At 39.6% G+C, this 18,330-nt stretch overlaps 5 protein-coding genes across 8 annotated transcripts in view; 3 read left to right on the forward strand and 2 right to left on the reverse strand.

The window, feature by feature from the left end:
* The first annotated feature begins 4,172 nt into the window (after positions 1–4,172).
* On the forward strand, positions 4,173–7,046 carry LOC129756119 (general transcription and DNA repair factor IIH helicase subunit XPD-like). The gene is made up of 6 exons (XM_055752889.1): positions 4,173–4,297; positions 4,363–4,951; positions 5,010–5,230; positions 5,295–5,958; positions 6,109–6,635; positions 6,702–7,046. Exons 1-6 carry the CDS (start codon positions 4,293–4,295, stop codon positions 6,976–6,978), a joined length of 2,283 nt encoding a protein of 760 aa, XP_055608864.1. The 5' UTR covers positions 4,173–4,292; the 3' UTR covers positions 6,979–7,046.
* Positions 7,047–7,061: 15 nt separating this feature from the next.
* LOC129756120 (transmembrane protein 104 homolog) lies at positions 7,062–9,847 on the reverse strand. The gene is made up of 4 exons (XM_055752890.1): positions 9,572–9,847; positions 8,935–9,452; positions 7,910–8,874; positions 7,062–7,667 (listed from the first exon to the last, which is right to left on the reverse strand). Exons 1-3 carry the CDS (start codon positions 9,608–9,610, stop codon positions 7,911–7,913), a joined length of 1,521 nt encoding a protein of 506 aa, XP_055608865.1. The 5' UTR covers positions 9,611–9,847; the 3' UTR covers positions 7,062–7,667; position 7,910.
* A 1,573-nt stretch (positions 9,848–11,420) lies between these two features.
* LOC129754490 (beta-1,3-galactosyltransferase brn-like) lies at positions 11,421–13,741 on the forward strand. Of its 4 annotated transcripts, none has more exons than XM_055750596.1 (3): positions 11,421–11,731; positions 11,803–12,858; positions 12,923–13,741. In XM_055750596.1, the coding sequence occupies exons 2-3, from the start codon at positions 11,840–11,842 to the stop codon at positions 13,116–13,118; spliced, it is 1,215 nt and encodes a 404-aa protein (XP_055606571.1). In that variant the 5' UTR covers positions 11,421–11,731; positions 11,803–11,839; the 3' UTR covers positions 13,119–13,741. The 4 variants fall into 4 exon arrangements, with proteins under 4 accessions (XP_055606571.1, XP_055606570.1, XP_055606574.1 ...); XM_055750595.1 differs by having other exon boundaries at positions 11,421–11,727; XM_055750599.1 differs by having other exon boundaries at positions 11,421–11,631.
* Positions 13,739–14,098, reverse strand: LOC129753843 (uncharacterized). The gene has a single exon (XM_055749690.1). It carries the CDS (start codon positions 14,096–14,098, stop codon positions 13,739–13,741), a length of 360 nt encoding a protein of 119 aa, XP_055605665.1.
* Positions 14,099–14,767: 669 nt separating this feature from the next.
* The window catches only part of LOC129756673 (protein ultraspiracle-like), a 125,529-nt gene continuing 121,966 nt past the window's right edge, over positions 14,768–18,330 (forward strand). Inside the window, 1 exon segment of the mRNA XM_055753601.1 lies at positions 14,768–15,546. Within this exon segment, the coding sequence (XP_055609576.1) occupies positions 15,531–15,546 (16 nt within the window). The 5' untranslated portion in view covers positions 14,768–15,530.

The raw sequence follows: 18,330 nt of genomic DNA on the forward strand, positions 1-18,330 counted from the left end.
TATACGATGCTGTTTACCCGTCCGTGAAACAATTAATTAGTGACGCCCAGCACGGTTTCATGAAAAAAAGATCAACTACCTCGAACCTGATGACATTTACTAATTTTTTGATGCCAAAACTCGAGAAACGTCAGCAGGTAGATGTTGTATACATTGATTTCTCTAAAGCCTTTGATCGAGTGCCTCATAGGTTACTTATAGAAAAACTCAGACGCTTGGGACTACCTGAATGGATTACAACTTGGTTTGCGTCGTACTTGAACTCCCGCACAGCTTATGTCAGAGTGAACTCCTACTGCTCTTCGAATTTCGAAATACCGTCTGGTGTACCACAAGGCAGTCATCTTGGACCGTTACTATTTATTCTTTTCGTGAACGATTTGTGCGATCGAATGACTTCATACAAACTATTCTACGCAGATGATTTGAAACTTTTTCGGTCAATTACGTCACCGCTAGACTATATTTTACTACAGAATGATCTGAACGCTGTTACGAGATGGTGCATGACAAACGGTATGCTGGTGAATGTTGAAAAATGTAAAATAGTGAGTTTTTCAAGATCACGCAGCTTACTTCGTTATGAATACTCTATGAGCAACCATTCCCTCGAAAGGATTGAAACAATCAAGGACCTGGGAGTTACATTTGATAGTCGGTTGAGATTCCACACGCACATTACTACCATAACTGCAAAGGCTTATGCAATGCTTGGTTTCCTTCGTCGAAATACAACTCATTTCAACGATGTATACACCCACAAAACGCTGTATTGCTCGATTGTCAGAAGCATTCTGGAGTACGCAGCTCCTGTTTGGGCCCCGTACCAATCGACACTAAGTCAATCCATTGAAGGTGTTCAACGAGCCTTTATCCGCTTCGCTCTTCGGAAACTTAAATGGAATCCTGATATCACTACTCCATACGAACATCGCTGCAACCTTATACATTTGGATACGCTTGTCCGGAGAAGAAAATTTTTACAGTGTTTGTTCACATTCGACATATTGAGCGGGAACATCGACAATAGCGAACTCCTACAAAATGTTAGTTTGTCCGCCCCTACACGGTCACTCCGGCATCAGCAGTTCCTCTGGATTCCCGGTCATCGGACTACTTATGGTTTCTACAACCCTTTGGACACGTGCAACCGCTACTTCAATCAATGTGCTAGCATCTTCGATTTTGGAATCTCAAAACAGGTGTACAAAAATAGATTAAGGCAACTATCATTATAATTAGTCTGTGCGAAACATTTGTTCTCGAAGACAATAAATAAATAAATGACAAAAATGACAAAAATGACAAAAATGACAAAAATGACAAAAATGAAAAAAATGAAAAAAATGAAAAAAATGACAAAAATGACAAAAATGACAAAAATGACAAAAATGACAAAAATGACAAAAATGACAAAAATGACAATAATGACAAAAATGACAAAAATGACAAAAATGACAAAAATGACAAAAATGACAAAAATGACAAAAATGACAAAAATGACAAAAATGACAAAAATGACAAAAATGGCAAAAATGACAAAAATGGCAAAAATGACAAAAATGACAAAAATGACAAAAATGACAAAAATGACAAAAATGACAAAAATGACTAAAATGACTAAAATGACAAAAATTAGGAAAATTTCAATTCAAAAATTACAAAAATGACAAAAATGACAAAAATGACAAAAATGACAAAAATGACAAAAATGACAAAAATGACAAAAATGACAAAAATGACAAAAATGACAAAAATGACAAAAATGACAAAAATGACAAAAATGACAAAAATGACAAAAATGACAAAAATGACAAAAATGACAAAAATGACAAAAATGACAAAAATGACAAAAATGACAAAAATGACAAAAATGACAAAAATGACAAAAATGACAAAAATGACAAAAATGACAAAAATGACAAAAATGACAAAAATGACAAAAATGACAAAAATGACAAAAATGACAAAAATGACAAAAATGACAAAAATGACAAAAATGACAAAAATGACAAAAATGACAAAAATGACAAAAATGACAAAAATGACAAAAATGACAAAAATGACAAAAATGACAAAAATGACAAAATGACAAAAATGACAGAAGTGACAAAAATGAGAAAAAGATAAAAAAAGACATGAATGAGAAAAATGACGAAAATGATTGTTGCGGTTTACCATCTTTATATGGTATTTGCCGACTGTGTATCAACGTTGCAGTTGGCGAACAGTTATTGAAAAACTGATTTGGTTCAACTCGATGTTTACTCTTGGGCTCGAACTCGCAGATTTCGGCTAAGGAGGCAACTGGCTTACCAACTGAGCTACATCTCAAGCCCACAAAAATTACAAAAAAAAAAAAAATCAACGTCTTGGCTGATTTAGGCCTTGACTGATAAAAACCAGTAACGGGAATCAACACATGCCCCCAGTGGACTAGCGATTACCATCTTACTACGCTAACTGCTTGGCCACGCTTGGGAACAAATGAACAACAAGTCTAAAAATGAAAAAAAAAACAATTGACAAAAATGACTCTCTTAAAATAAAATAATTTATTTTTATGTTTTCGTGATATAGGGTAGAAGCACTAATTATTGGACAGGTACCAGATATTGAACACTCGTAAAACATTAACCAATTAAAATAATAATATACATTAGAAAAATGAACTAAAAATCGTTGTGCCACTGTTGAAGCATTTTCTACCTTTGTTCAAATTTTTATCAGGAATTTCGGACTCTTAAAGCCACAATCCCCAGAACTAGAATATGTTATCAAATTTTGGCTCTATTTTTCGACTGGCTGAAGAAAACAGCCTTTTTTGATTAGAAGAAAAATTGGATTAAAGACAATAATTTAAAACGTCTTAGATAATATTATGAGTGTATTCAACTAAGCCTTTTTTTAATGATTTCTGGAAGAGTGGCGGTCTTTATTATCCCTATTTCCCTAAAATTTAACGAATTAAAGTATTCAATCACATAAAACGCCAATGTTTCAATAATTGAACGTTCTATCTTGTAGTAGGTAATACTTAATTATTGATCTTCAATATAATGATAGAAAAATCACTCACCAATTCAAAACCAACGGCATAATTCGGTGGAAGTACGAATAACGATCCCGAAGTTCCATCAGCATCAGGCACCCGACTCGGCCACATGCCCGTCTCACAAATGGAACACTGTCCATCAGCAGCGGGGAAATGTCCACAATGATTTTCAGAACACTATCGGAGTTGGATCGAATGTGCAGCGAAACTACTCCCAACGCTTCAATGGCAGCGATTCGGTTAGCAGAATGACGATGCTTTAAAACGGTGACCGTAGGGCTTACGAGGGCCTCGGCCCGGTAATGCATACTCGGGGTAGCTGAGGCCAATTGTTTGACTATTTCGCAGCTTTGTTTCTGAGCAGCTGGAAAAGGATCTTTCAGAGTTTTGATGAGAATGTCGATGAGACCGTCATAGGACTTGAGCAATGGATCTCCTCTGCTTCCGTCTGGGTCCGAGTATTTTTCGATTATTAGTTCCAGCTGTTCCAGCAACAGAAGCCGCACTTCTTCACTATCTTCTATTATCTCTCGTTGGCCGATACGTTTAGTTATAACTGGAATGATATAGCCCAGGTAGTAATCATTGGCCGGAAGTTTGGCCAACATTTCGTTAACGACGGAAATGGCCAAGCTACGTATCATCTCAAACCGGTCGGCATAGCAACGCAGCACATGTAGGTAAGTTCCGTCGAACACTTCCGGTGCTTCCATTGAGGACAGTTTATCTCCACGGGTAAAGTCCAGGAAATCTTTCAGAGCACGTTGTCGTACCATTCGTTCGGTGCTTTGCACGTTGGCGCAAAATGTTTCCACCAAAGTTTTCAATTCTTCACTCATCTTGTAAATTTATTTTTGGGGAATAGTAGAATTCACAGAAATCACTTCTTTAAAGGTGGCACTTGTTTATCGTTAGTAAACTAATGTTAATTTGTAAAGGAAATCGGTAGCCATGGTTATAAACCTTTGATAAGCCGGTAGAATAAAAACGATACACGAGTTGGTGATTTTGTTGTTTTGATTCAAAAGTGGGTGGAAGAATCGTGAAAAAGGTGCAACATAACGCAACATGCGCAACATAAATTTGTCGGACTTCCGTTTGTTTTGTTGCGTCATGCACGCGTTTGAAAAAAAAACAGTGCTGTCAGTTCGCAGACGCCAAAAAAATCGACACACATTTTCTGTTTGTTGGCCGGTAGACGGTCTTGTTGTTTCGTGACTTTGTAAAAACCTTTAAAATGAGGTAAGTAAATTGAAACAAAAACGTACATTTAACAAGTAAAGCCTGCTCTAATAAAACATCAACAGAATAAGCGTTGACGGATTGCTGGTGTACTTCCCGTACGAGTACATCTACCCGGAACAGTACGCCTACATGTTGGAACTAAAAAGGACCTTCGATGCCAAGGGTCACTGCCTGCTGGAAATGCCTTCGGGTACGGGCAAAACCACAACCCTTCTGTCGTTGATTATAGCTTACATTATGGAATACCCACACATGGTACGGAAGCTAATCTACTGCTCTCGAACGGTACCGGAAATCGAGAAGGTCATAGCCGAACTGAAGCATCTGATGAACTACTACGAAAAGCAAACCGGAGTGATGCCCAACATAACCGGGTTGGTGCTGAGCTCTCGGAAAAACATGTGCATTCATTCGGAGGTTAGCAAGGAGCGTGATGGAAAAATTGTCGACGCTAAATGCTACGGCATGACAGCTAGCCATGTGAGGGACCGTGCCGCTACGGATGATTCGATTGGGGTCTGCCAATACTACGAGGGCTTCCAGGCCGAAGGCAAGGAAAGCACCCTGCCCCCGGGTGTATACTCGATCGATGATCTAAGAGATTTCGGGCGGGAAAGGAATTGGTGTCCGTACTTTTTGTCACGATTTGCGGTAGGGACCATCTAGTTCTTGTTTAGGGCTCAATTCGAACAGTTTCCTTATTTTCTAGATCAATCAAGCGCAAGTGGTCGTCTACAGTTACTATTATCTGATGGATCCCAAAATTGCGGAAGTCGTTTCTAAAGAGCTGGCTCGAGAATCGGTCGTCGTTTGCGATGAAGCACATAACATCGACAACGTTTGCGTGGATTCTATGAGCGTAAAAATTAATCGGAGGCTTATCGAAAAAAGTACCACTGGATTGCATACTCTTGAAAAATATGTAGCTGAGTAAGTAGATGGATATCGTCTTCAAATTAAAATACAAACTACAATTTTTGTTTTACCTTTCCAGGATGAAGGAGGACGATCGAAAAAGATTGAACGACGAATACGTTCGACTAGTCCAGGGTCTCAAAGATGCTCAGTTCTCCCGGGAAACTGATATGGTTTTGGCGAATCCGGCTCTTCCTTCAGATGTGCTTAAAGAAGTCGTACCCGGTAATATCCGGAATGCCGATCACTTCCTAAGCTTCCTCAAAAGATTCATCGAATACATTAAATCCCGGCTGCGAGTTCAGCATGTCGTACAGGAAAGCCCAGCTGGTTTCCTAAAAGACATTCAACAGAAAGTCTGCATCGAACGGAAGCCACTTAGATTTTGTGCCGATAGACTGTCGTCTCTTCTGCGCACGTTAGAAATCACAGATCTGACAGAATTTGGATCCCTAACAGTAATAACATCATTCGCAACCCTAGTTTCAACCTACACAAAGGGGTTCACAATCATCATCGAACCGTTTGACGATAAAACGCCAACCGTGTCCAATCCCATTCTGCACCTTACCTGTTTGGATTCATCCATAGCAATGAAGCCAATTTTTACCCGGTTCCAGAGTGTGGTCATCACTTCCGGTACCCTTTCCCCGATGGATATGTACCCGAAGATTCTGGACTTCGAACCGGTGGTGATGAGTTCCTTTACGATGACCCTGGCTCGACCGTGTCTGCTGCCGATGGTAAGTTTTTGATCCGATAATTGGTTGAGGCTAGTCAAAATCCTTCTTATACTTGATATAATTTTAAATTATACCTAGTAAATTTGAAGTCTACATCTGTATTTAGATGGCCATATAAAAATATCTCCTCTATTATATCTACCATTTCAGATCGTCTCCCGCGGTAACGATCAGGTCGCCATTTCTTCCAAATTTGAATCCCGCGAAGACACAGCAGTAACCCGTAACTATGGCCAACTGCTTGTGGAAACCGCTAAAACCGTCCCAGATGGCGTGGTTTGTTTCTTCACCTCCTACCTGTACCTCGAATCGGTGGTAGCTTCCTGGTACGACCAGGGCATCATTGACACGCTGCTTCGGTACAAGCTACTGTTCATCGAAACCCAGGACAGCGCCGAAACCAGCTACGCCCTCATGAACTACGTCAAGGCGTGCGAATGTGGGCGGGGTGCCGTTTTGCTGGCCGTAGCTCGGGGTCGCGTTTCCGAGGGTGTAGATTTTGATCACCATCTGGGACGAGCAGTGCTGATGTTCGGAATTCCCTACGTTTACACCCAGTCCCGGATATTGAAGGCCCGGCTGGACTATCTGCGGGACCAATTCCAGATCAGGGAGAATGATTTCTTGACATTCGATGCTCTGAGACACGCGGCTCAGTGCGTTGGGCGAGCTATTCGGTAAGTTCTTCGTTGATCGGACTTAACAAAGCTTATATTAAAATGATTTTTCGCCTTTTTTTGCAGAGGTAAAACTGACTACGGTATTATGATCTTCGCGGATAAGCGATTTAGTAGACAGGATAAGCGGGGTAAGCTGCCGAAGTGGATCCAAGAGCATCTAACAGATAACTACACCAATCTGAGTACCGAGGAAGCGATGCAACTGGCAAAGCGTTGGCTTCGTCAAATGGCTCAACCATTTACCCGGGAAGATCAACTGGGAGTATCGCTGCTTACTCTCGAGCAACTGCAAACCATGGAAAAGGAAAAACTGGAGAAGCAAGCTCAAGGTAAAAATTAACTCTTATTTTCTTTTTTCTGTCCGTTTCGAAGAAAAAATACATTGTTGTATTGAAACAATGCCATAAATTCTGAAGTCTATATTTACTTGTATCCCGAAAGTCTTGACAGAGATGGGTTATGTATAATGCTGATTCTTCACATGAACATTTATTGTTTTGTTTTATAATCCTGGATTCAAGTCTGTAGTCATCTTTAAATACAACACGTGTTTCTGTTTTCTGCTCTAAAATTACATTTCGGTCAGTTTTTCTTTCTGACTAGTAAATATAAGTATGTAGTTAAAATATAAGATTTGTTTTTGATTCACATTTTTCAAGCCTTCTCAAAGCATCTAAGTTGTCTCTCACGTTCATACAATACATAATTTGGAATTTATCGACACAATGCGGAATCTCGTAAGATTTCTACTACAGTATTTAGATCTAAATTCACTAAAACAAACAGAAAAATGGAACGAAAAGAATAGGTGGTTTTTGGAAAAAACAAACCGTTACCTTCTTAAAATTACAATAAACGCCAATCTATAAAAAAGGAAATCATTGCACCTCCAGCATACAATCGTTTAACATTCAGTCTCGTGCGTATTTTCGTTATTTTGTATTGTTTTTGTTTTCTTGTTTTTCACATATCATTATGGTTTAAGATTTCCTCTCGATTGTGCAGCTAGTAGCAGTCACGTAGTTGATTCTGAAATAAAAATTTAAATAAGAACTGCGAATCTTGATTATGAATTGTACATTTGAATTCTGATTTCAAATTTGAATTTTTGGTTCTGAATGCTGGTTTAGAATTATTAGAATCTTGATTCTGGATGCTGAAGTCCGATTCAGTGTACCCAATTTATAATTCAAATTATAGAATTAAGAATGCAGAATTCCAAATTTCAATGTTGCAATCTGATTCTGAATTTCCAATAAAAAATCACTAACCTCACTTGATCAAATCGATCGTAACCAGCACCAAGCACGCTATTGTCCAACAAAGCACCAGCACCAGCCAAATGGTTCCCTTGAAGGGGCTCCGGAAGTCGTTCAAAATTCCCCGTCCGATCATGCTCTCGCAAGTGCGCCGGGCGGCAAATACCAGTCCAATCGGAATCAGATACTGGATACCGGTTCCGGCATAACATCCGGTGAATCCGACCAGCGAAACGACACTCTCGGTGAAGAAACAAATGCAGATCGGTGGAACAATAGCGAGCAGTGGGAAGAAGAGTTTCCGCAGGAAGAAGTTGTACGATTCGATTTGGGTTGTGTCCAGGAAGAGCGTTTGCAAATTGCTTCGCAGCGTAATGGCTATGATTGGGAAGCTCGCAGACAGGGTGAATACGGGAAAAAGTGCCAGGAAATATTCGATCGTTTTGAGAAAGATGCTGTCCTGATCTGAGCTGGGGACGAAATTTAGAGTGTAGAGATCTTTGATTTCGGCGAAGGCAAAGATTCCTGTTAGAGCGAGGGACAAGTAGAATGCACAGATAAGGGCATAGTCTGCTGATAGAAGCATTTTGAGACGCCTCTTGTTGGAGATAGGGGTCAATAAACTTGGAAGCGAATGATGGCACATGAATGAATAAATGCAGGTTCCTATCAGGTATGGAATTCCGTTGATGTCAACTCGTTTTGGTACGATTGGAGGATCGTCGCTGTTGCTCCGCGAGAAAAGACGGTGGATGGCGATACTGATCATGACCGAGAACGCCAACCAGCGGAAGAGTACCGTTATCAACTGTAAATATTTGGTTTTCTGTACGTTGAAAAATGTGAAGGGTCCAAGGATGCCGATAAAAACCACCAAGCAGATCCGATAGATGTCGAATCGCGATAGAGAACTTTCCTCCCAACATCTCAAGCTCCAGTCGTCGCTGTCCATGGCGCTTGCCGAATGATTGTGGGCACTAAAAGAAAAGGATTTTGTTAGCAACTTCGATTGCCAGGTGAGCATTTTGAATTGTTACCATATAACATCCCTCAAGCTCTTAGCGACAGCCGCCGAGTAAATGCTCAAATCCCCGTACAAATAAACGGCCAAACAGAAGTAGAACAAAAACCGCCCAACGCGGCCAAAAAACAGATTGGCCATCTCGGCCAGTTCAACCTTGGTCGACAGACTGTAGTACTGATTCCGGCAGTACATAATGTTCAGCGGAGTCTGTTCGATACTTCCATCGGTGAGCGGTTCCTCAGTTGACCCACTTGTCTGAGCCAACAGCGGTTCACCCTCCATCGTTTCAACATTGCTGTCCTCGTCCTGCTCCACCACCCGATCTCTTTTAAGGTACTGTAGCCGTTTCCAGTTCTGAATGGCATTAGCACAGGACATCGTCTCGATCACGAACGTCACGGTCATGTAGCTCACGAAGGCTAGCACCACGATCAGCCCCGATCCCAGGACCCATCCCGCGTGGCTGAACGCGGACGGAAGCGTTAACGCTCCGGTTCCCACGATCAGGTTGAAAATGAAAACAAATCCAACCTAAGGAGAAATTATGCAAAGAAAGAGTATGAATCATGTTAACCCAGTTCTATAAACGACTGACGACTACGTCGACATCCAAAGATGTTTAAGCAAAAAAAAACACAATGGTGGCTTACCCATGTCGGATATTCTTCCTGGGCGTTCCGATTAGGCATATCATGAGGAGTTTAATTCAACCTGCCACCAAGTGGGCATCCGCTTTCCGTCCTTTCGATATAAGTGGCTACGTCACGGTCACTGTCTATCTTTTTGCTAGCCTGTTTAACCAGCTGGCTTCTTATCAAAAGAATTCAACACAGCTCGCGTAAGCAACAAACTACACGAACAAAAGCGATCTATTCTGCGAAGTAAATTGGATGGTGTTCAACGATGAACCCACCAACAGTGTACAAGGAGTGCGCAAGGCTTTTGTTTTCTCTGCGGGTGGAAGAAGGTGGAAGTATGCTGGCGAACAAAACGGAAAAGAGGAAAACATCAAAACAAAAGAGTGTCGGAGTATGTTGTTTGAAACATTGGGAACAGTTCGATACCTAATTATTTCCCAATTTTTCGTAGAATGGTTCAAAAATAATAAAACTTTATGGGAAACTCCCTGTAAAATTCTATTCTACATGCTGGATACATCGATTTGATTTCAAATTTTACATTTATGAGATCAAATTATGTATATGAACCAAAATTTTTTCATTTGCTTTTGTTGGCTGGGATCCACACAGTAAATTTTTGCCTCAATTTCCAGCAAAAAAAAATGCTGGAAACGTTCAGCAATCCAAATTTTTGCTGGAAACCAGCAATCGGTTTTCTTATTGCTGGATTTTTCAGCAATCAGTTGTATTCTTGTCATTTTTGCTGGAAAATCAGCAATCTGTTTTCAAATTGCTGAACTTTCCAGCAATTGATCTAGTTTGCTGGAGAATCAGCAATCGAGTTATCACATTGGAGTCTGTTTGTTTTCTTACGCTGTGGCATGGTGGGACTCTATTTTAGGATCTTTGGTTAGCTTAAAATAAGAAGTCAAGGGTGAGTTTTTATTGTATAGATTTCATAAAAGATACTAATCAGAACTCTTTTCTCAGGTGGCGAATGATCAATACTTTGGCACAAAGCTGCCACTCCAGAGCCGGTGTTGGAAAATAAAAAAAAAACTTCTTGGAAATAAATACAAACATAATTTAAAAATGGAATAGTTTTTTTTTCATTGCCCATTATATGCACAACCAGTATTCAATATTTAATTTTGAATTGAAATATAAATTTGGTACTAAATACAGCCTGTTGTTTTGAAATAAATAGCTGGTTTCCAGCAATCTGGATTGCTTATTTTCCAGCAATTTCAACATTTCAAACTCGCACAACAACAACATTTCAACAACAGATTCAACATTTCAAACTCGCAATTCAGAATCATATAATTTGGATACTGAATTTAAAATCAGTTTTCAGCTTCAGAATTTAGGTTCAGATTGAAAAATTCTGAATTCAGAAGCAAAACTTTGAATTCAGAGTTCAGATCCAAAATTTAGATTTAAAATTCAAATTCGGAATCAGTTATAAGATTCAGAGATCAGATTTAAAATTAATATTCTGAACCCAGATTCAGAATTCAGAAAACCAATATGAAGATTGGTCCCAATTTGACGCCCCTTTAAACCGTTTGACAGTTATTGGAATACGAGTGGGGTTGCCAGTTTCTTCACTGTATTGGATCTTATTTCGTTGGTTCATTTTTGTATTAATGAACCCACAAATAGACCACAGCTGTAGAAAATAGAATGTCGTCTTCTAACAAATGAAATGTTAAAAAATCTTACAGCATATTAGACAGCCTTAAACATTTCATCGGTGAATTTTTCTGCGTGTAATATTGTTAACTCCGACAAAGTTGGCGAAATACGCACCCCGAAAACGTAAACAAAGCAGCATAACTGTCATGCGGGGGATTTTGACTTTCCACCCGCATATCGCTCGATCGCGAACTTTTTTTTAATCGTCCGTAGCAGCAACATATAATTAATTCGCAGGTCTTTTTCTCTGACCAAGCTGAAAGAAACGCACATTTTTCGGCAAAAGATGATAACGGGTTCGCCGAGGCGGAGAAAATAACGTTTTAGTGATTTTTGTTCCGGCTATGGGTTGGGAAGTGAAGTGAATCTGAAACGGGTACCCAAACTTGTAGGTATTGAAACATACGGGAAAAATACTATTGATTCGGTTAATTTAATTAGGAAAATTATGTAAGAAAAAAAAAACAATCGTAAGGATCAACTCTATTGTATGTATGAAGAAGATTAGTTTATTTTAAATTAACGATAAATAAAACATTTTCACTTATCTGTTTCGATTTCAGAACAAAGAAAGTTTCTAGTAAAATACAGACGGCGAAAATGTTGCCACGGATTTGTATCAAATTTAAGTTGAAATACTTCATTTCGGTGATACTAGCGGTTCTTCTGTTGGATTACTTGGGAGCGTTCACACATGTCTTCGAGGAGGATTTCGACCAGACCTTCCACTATCCGATGGAAGGGGACATTTTATCACAAGTCTACCAGCTGCGGCATGGACAGCGCCCATCAGTGGATCCGATAAACTCGTATAACTACTCCTATATCACAGATTGTAGCCATAAATGCAAAGAGGATGATCGACTGATAGCTCCAAGGTTGGTTTTAATCGTCAAATCAGCGATGAAAAATTTCGATCGTAGAGTAGCCATCCGCAAGAGTTGGGGTTGGGAGAAACGATTTTCGGATGTGAAAATTCGTACGGTGTTTATGTTAGGGAGACCGGCTGTTCCCGATCGGAGACTGCAATCGTTGATCGATTTAGAGTACGCCAACTATAGAGACATCGTGCAGGGCGATTTTGTGGACGCGTACTTCAACAATACCATAAAAACGATGATGGGTTTCCGGTGGGCCGTAACCCAATGTCCCCGTGCCAAGTTTTATATGTTCGCTGATGACGATTTTTATGTGTCGTCAAAGAATTTGCTCAAATACGTTCGTAATCCGGTTAACTATCCGGAATATCTAGAGGAAACGGACGAGGCACTTCGAAAATTGGCTCGCCGTCTCAGCCAAACAACCACCAATAATAACAGCAGCGATAGTAATAGCCTAGAATCGAATGGAACCAGGCCACTGGTGCCGCCTAAAAAGCTCGAAAGAAAAAAGCGTCAAATCTTGAACATGGACATGGAATTACCGAGTGACGTCAAACTATTTTCTGGGTTTGTGTTTCGATCAGCGCCGCATCGTCACAGGTGCAGCAAATGGTACGTTTCGCTAAAAGAATATCCGTGGCACATGTGGCCAACGTACGTGACGGCCGGTGCATTCCTGCTGTCACACGAAGCCCTTTTCGAAATGTACTACGTTAGCATGTACACTAAACATTTCCGGTGAGTTTCGATTGGCGTATTCTGTATTCAAAAGTAATTCTTTTAATAAATATCTCTCTCACAGCTTTGACGACATCTATCTGGGCATCGTGGCCCTGAAAGCCGGCATCGAACCTCTCCACTCCGAGGAATTTTACTTCCACAAGGCACCCTTCCTGGGGCCGCAAAGCTACAAGTATGTGCTGGCAACCCACGGCTACGACGATCCTGAAGAGCTAGTCAAAATTTGGAACGAAGTCCGCGCTGCGGGCTACGCGTAATCAAGGAATTGAGTCACCCAATCCATGCTATACATTTCAAAATGTAGTTCTCCCTCAGGGAGAGAATTTCATATTTTCAAAAAATATGTAACCACCCATCTAATATCCGTGTAGTCCAAAGACCGATAAACAGTAGTAGAAATTTCGCAAAGTAGCCACTACAAGTGAACAGTTTTTAGAAGTCCTAACATTTTTGATAACCCAACTCTTAAAAGTAGGATAGATAGTGTGTGTGATGAATTTCCATCGGTGATCATTGCAATTACAGAAAAGACATTTTTGCGGGAAACTGTGAATCCTTATAGCATTTCAACAAAACAGCAGCTCTCAACTTTGAAAGTCAGTTTTCAGACTTTTCTTAGACTGATGTGATAACCAAACAAGTAGATTGAACAGTTAGTTTTTCAGGTACTGCGCTATCATAGGTTTTAGGGTCATTTTATTTGTGACATATGTCTTATCAGCAGAAGGAAATCGAAACGAGTACATCGCATATTATACTAATTATTCATTTAGAAAAACAAAATCTAGTCTTAAGATATGCCTAGTTGTAAGTGTTTCATCTTATCTTATATTAGGTCATAAATATATTTAGACAAACAAATATTAATCTCGCATAACTATCCGACTTTTTTTACTCCTTTTTTGCCATCTTCGTCCTCCGCTTTCAAAAGTTCCTTTTCATCTTTCCGAACCGACATCAACAGGATCTGCATCGTATCGACAACTTTATTATAGCCGGATTCAGCATCCATCAGTTTTAGTTCCTGATCCGTCAATTTTTTACGATTCTTTTCCAACTGCTCGTCCAGGACGGCCAGTTGCTGCCGCAAAGCAGCAATCTCTCCTTCCAAAAGGGCACGAGACTGCTCCTGGCTAACGACTTTATCGGCTAACTTTTGGCGCTGTTCCCTCAAGGTGCTGAGGCACTTAACCATTTCCTGGTTGTGGGCCTGGAGACGAGCTGCAGCTTCAAACATTTTGTGAGATTTAAAAATTTTCCTACACAATCGTTTTAAAATAATAACTAAAAAGTGCCGTTAAACATTCCACAAACAAAATTGGTCCTTCGGAGTTTTTAAAAACCCAAAAAAGGTTGAGGTTAGCCCTTTCTTTCTGATACACTGATATAAATATCAAAGATGAAAGCATATTTTAAGAGTTCAATTTTTTTCAAAGATATAAAATTCAAAGCAAAAAATAAGCAAAAAAAAAATGATCAAATTCAAAAAGTTTTGTGATCATTTTGTTTTTTTTCACTTCTTATCTTTTCACTTGATTGAATTTTATAATCGTAACAATTTTTTATTTTAATAAGTTTTGGTTTTTCTCATCAAACGTTTGCTAAATTTTGACGTGGATTGTCTGCGTAGCGAGACGATTATCCATACACTTTATGAAGAAAGTTATTTTTCCACAGATTGTTTTTTTTTAAACGAACAGAATATTATCAAAATTCTAAAATTACGAAACTTGATTGGTAAAACTGTAGATTTGTTTCAAAATGTTTAAAGTGACAGCATTCCTAAAAATATCTTCCAGCTCTACTTGTCGGAGTTCCCGGAATGTCGGCTTGATTTTGACAGTTCCGCTTTCGTGCGATCGCGTCGCCATCGCGAAAAGGCATCTGAAAAAAGAGCAAAAAAGCGAAAAAATAACAGAACATTGCTCGGGAACTGTCTGGCCGTGGCCGCTCCATGTTGGTTGGTTGTGTGTTGATGTGGTGTACAAGGGGGAAAAAATCATAAATTTTTGTGTTCGGGAATTTGTTTTCGAAATTGTTGGCTGCTGCCGTGTCGTGTGAATCGTTTCGGATCCGTTTTCGTCCGCCGGATGTTGTTCTGTGTCGCTGGGAAGTGGATGTTTCGCGTTTCCGGTTTGTTTTGCTGTCGAAAATTGCAAATATCTGAAGCAGGTTTATTGCTCAATCGGAAGCAGTTCATCGACCCAGATCTCTTCTTGGTAGAGTCAATGAGTTGAAGAAGCGAAAAGGTGCTTTCTGCTACATACGGGAGGCCTGCAAAATACCATCATCGCGACGGCACGGAACGCGGACGTAAAACCCCGTACGTGTAGATCGACGCCATGTTCGAAATCTGCGTAGCGAACGAAAATTGAGAAACAAAATACGCAAGTGGGCTTTGTTGGAGGTTTTTTTGTTTGCTGTGTTTCTGTTTTCTCTTATTGGGAAAATTGGTTTGTGCAATTTACATTGGGAACCTTAAAATCGGAGGATATTGAAATTTATCCTTCTTCAAAGTGATAAGAAGCCTTTCTCCTGAAGAAAGATAAGCATAATCAGAAGTGCATTGCAATATTCAGTTTTATCTCTGCGTTTGAAGGCGTCGATATCGTTAAAAACATCACTCGAATCTTCCGATAAGTAGCTGACCTAATTTCGAGAACGGCGCAATGGACAGTGATCGAGGTTAGTTATTTCTAAATATAAGTACCTACCTATGCCATTCTATTTTTGCAGCATGTTTTGCAGGTAATAACCAAAATCATTTCGGAAATGGGAACAGAGCATATGCGGGATCATTTCAAGTGAACACGTCAATAAGTTCAATAATACGATTTAAAACTTTATCCTACTTAACACTTTATTAAGTTGGAGTTTTATATTCGATTAAAACGACTTTGTATTTATTCCTATGACAGGAAATATAATAATGATCATTCATACATTTTACGGCGTGTTCGTAAATTGATTTGTTGGGTGAAGCATCGATTTTTTGGTAGATGTCAAATCACCTTCCAATACTTTTGCATACAGTTTGTTTAATTTACGATCGCCAGCATCGATAGAAAAAATCACTTTGATAGAAAAAATCAATTTACGACACGCCGTTGTAGTATCGTAACTTATGTTCATATGGCATTTTATACCATATTGCCCTTTCTTATGTACATGCATGAGAATGTGTAGACAAGTATGCCATGCAATCTTATGTAGCATGAGTCAGGAAGAAACATTCGTTGCTGGACAACCAACAGTAGTAGACGTCATGTGCATTAGCTCCGTGTACAACACTATATTGGCGACGAGGTTCCAAAATGGCGTTTGGTAAGTTAATTGAAATAAAATGAAGGAAATACCGCTTAAATGAGGATTGAATAGATTGTTGCTTAAATGCGGAAAAGGTTGTTCAGGACCTTAAATGCTGATAGCTTAAATGCTGAGAGCTTAAATGCTGAGAGCTTAAATGCTGAGAGCTTAAATGCTGAGAGCTTAAATGCTGGTAGCTTAAATGCTGATAGTTTTAATCTTGAATGTAAAGCTGACGAGCTTGAAAAATGAAATTTTTAGGAACCAATTGCTCGAATGTGGTTCATGTGGATGTATTTTGCAAAATGGTGGAGATTGTAAGCTTCAATGCTAAGCGTTGAAGTAAAGTACAATCTAGTTGGTAAACATGGAGGTAGCATAAAATTGACTTGGAGGAATTGTAGTGACTGAATGTTGAAGAAGATGACAAAGCGGAAGACTAGCCTAGGGTGGCAGGTGGAACTAGGTGGTAGATAGACCGGAAATTGTGTTTAGTAATGTGTTTTTAGTGACGGATTTTTCTTCGGAATACTGTGGGAGTGGCGCTGATAGTTGAATGTTTTCGGTGCTAAGCTGAGGAGTGCTGGTGTGGGAGGAATAGGTGAGGAATAGAAGGTGCACACACGTTGATGTGCGGCTATGTGCCTGCTTAGGTCTTTGAGACTGCTTTTTAATGTGGTGAGCGTTTGTACCAGAGAGCGCTGCCTCCTAAAAGTATGGAATTGCAATGAATGTTTGGATGGAGATGATTTAGTTAATATGCAGGTGAATTGTTCGGATATGGCTGAGTCTGGTGTGTCTAGTTCCAAGAGATTCAGTCGATTCCAGGTACAGTGGTTATGAAGCGTTTATGACGACGACGGCCACAAAGATAAGAAGTATTTTTTGGCAGCAGGCCGTCGTGCACCAGAGATGGAATGTGAGATTTAAGGTGTGGTGTTTTCCTGGGGATCTGGGTGTAGCAAGGTGGTGAATCGACTAAATACCGGTTGAAGGCCCACAGGATGTAAGTTGCTGGAAGGGCAGATGGTGGTTGACAATTTTTGTTGGTCGGAATGTGTGCTGCCGCCTTGACGTGTGATGTTTTTATCAATAGGGTTATGCGGATGAAGTGGTTCGGTCGAGGTCTAGAATGTTAGAAGTTGAACTTGTGATGTAATTTAGTTACTGTTTTTGTTCGTACCCGGTTTGTTTGTGAGAAATATTTTTGCATTGGATTAGTATATATTTAAACAGGCAACGTAAAAACATTGAATTGGCACACGCGTTTATATCATGTTAAGAATGTCCGTGAAAAAGTAAGATAGTGGAATGGAAGATTTTAAGAAAAACTAGGAATTTAAATGTTATCTTATCCGGAAGTAAAAAGTGCGTTTGGGTTTTACCGATAAGATGCGCTCATAAGAACCTCCACTTGAATATTTAAGGATGGATGGCTAAGAAAAGAGGATGTTTGGCAATGTTAGATTGAAAATTTAAGTCATATTTCTCATTGGAGTTGCTGAATATTATCTCTAAATTGAAGTTGTTGTGATACACGGAAGGAATACTCAAGGGAAACGATTGAGTGATCGGAGTCGGTTTTTCTTGGTTTTGCTGTCAAGTTTCATACCTGTGAATGGTAATACAAAGTTTGTTCGGAAAAGGTTTGAACGATACGATTCCCTAATGAAGCAGTAGAATGAAGGAATTAAATGGGAAAAATGTTCAGTTCAGAGGAGACTTTCTGTAAGTCAGGCAACTTGAACAAGTTGGTAAACAGAGCTGCTATAAGTGCCGATATTCTCGAGAATTTGAGAAATTTAAGAAAACATGAAATGTTAGCTGATAAAAATTAAAAAAAAGGGAAAGGTGAAAAAAAAAAACGGATGTATTACGATGAGAAACTGTGCCAAACAGTATACCATCAGAAGAGAAAATGCTTATAGTCTTATCACAAGAAAAAGAAGTTATATTGGAAAAGAGGAACAAGCCTATACCAATTGATAAGGCCCTGAGATGTTCGAAATAAGAGGACAAGGGTGTGTTGTTGCTCTGTGCATTAAAGAGACCGAGCCTTGGGCTGGAGCCTTCGGAAAACCCTCTTCGTTGTCGACGAAAAACCGAGAATTCGGCGAGCATGACAGCCGTTAATGCGCGCAGCATCACCATGTTGCTACTGAG

The sequence above is a fragment of the Uranotaenia lowii genome, chromosome 3 (assembly GCF_029784155.1).
Source record: "Uranotaenia lowii strain MFRU-FL chromosome 3, ASM2978415v1, whole genome shotgun sequence".
NCBI lineage: Eukaryota > Metazoa > Arthropoda > Insecta > Diptera > Culicidae > Uranotaenia > Uranotaenia lowii.

Coding starts and splice junctions, on each gene's coding strand:
- LOC129756119 (XM_055752889.1), top strand. Junction 4,952..5,009: donor ACTTTTTGTCACGATTTGCG/GTAGGGACCATC, acceptor CTTATTTTCTAG/ATCAATCAAGCGCAAGTGGT. Junction 6,636..6,701: donor TGCGTTGGGCGAGCTATTCG/GTAAGTTCTTCG, acceptor CTTTTTTTGCAG/AGGTAAAACTGACTACGGTA.
- LOC129756120 (XM_055752890.1), bottom strand. CDS start 9,610: ATGCCTAATCGGAACGCCCAGGAAGAATATCCGACATGG. Junction 9,453..9,571: donor AGGAAGAATATCCGACATGG/GTAAGCCACCAT, acceptor ATTTCTCCTTAG/GTTGGATTTGTTTTCATTTT. Junction 8,875..8,934: donor AGCTTGAGGGATGTTATATG/GTAACAATTCAA, acceptor CTTTTCTTTTAG/TGCCCACAATCATTCGGCAA.
- LOC129754490 (XM_055750596.1), top strand. CDS start 11,840: ATGTTGCCACGGATTTGTATCAAATTTAAGTTGAAATACTTCATTTCG. Junction 12,859..12,922: donor ATGTACACTAAACATTTCCG/GTGAGTTTCGAT, acceptor TCTCTCTCACAG/CTTTGACGACATCTATCTGG.
- LOC129753843 (XM_055749690.1), bottom strand. CDS start 14,098: ATGTTTGAAGCTGCAGCTCGTCTCCAGGCCCACAACCAGGAAATGGTT.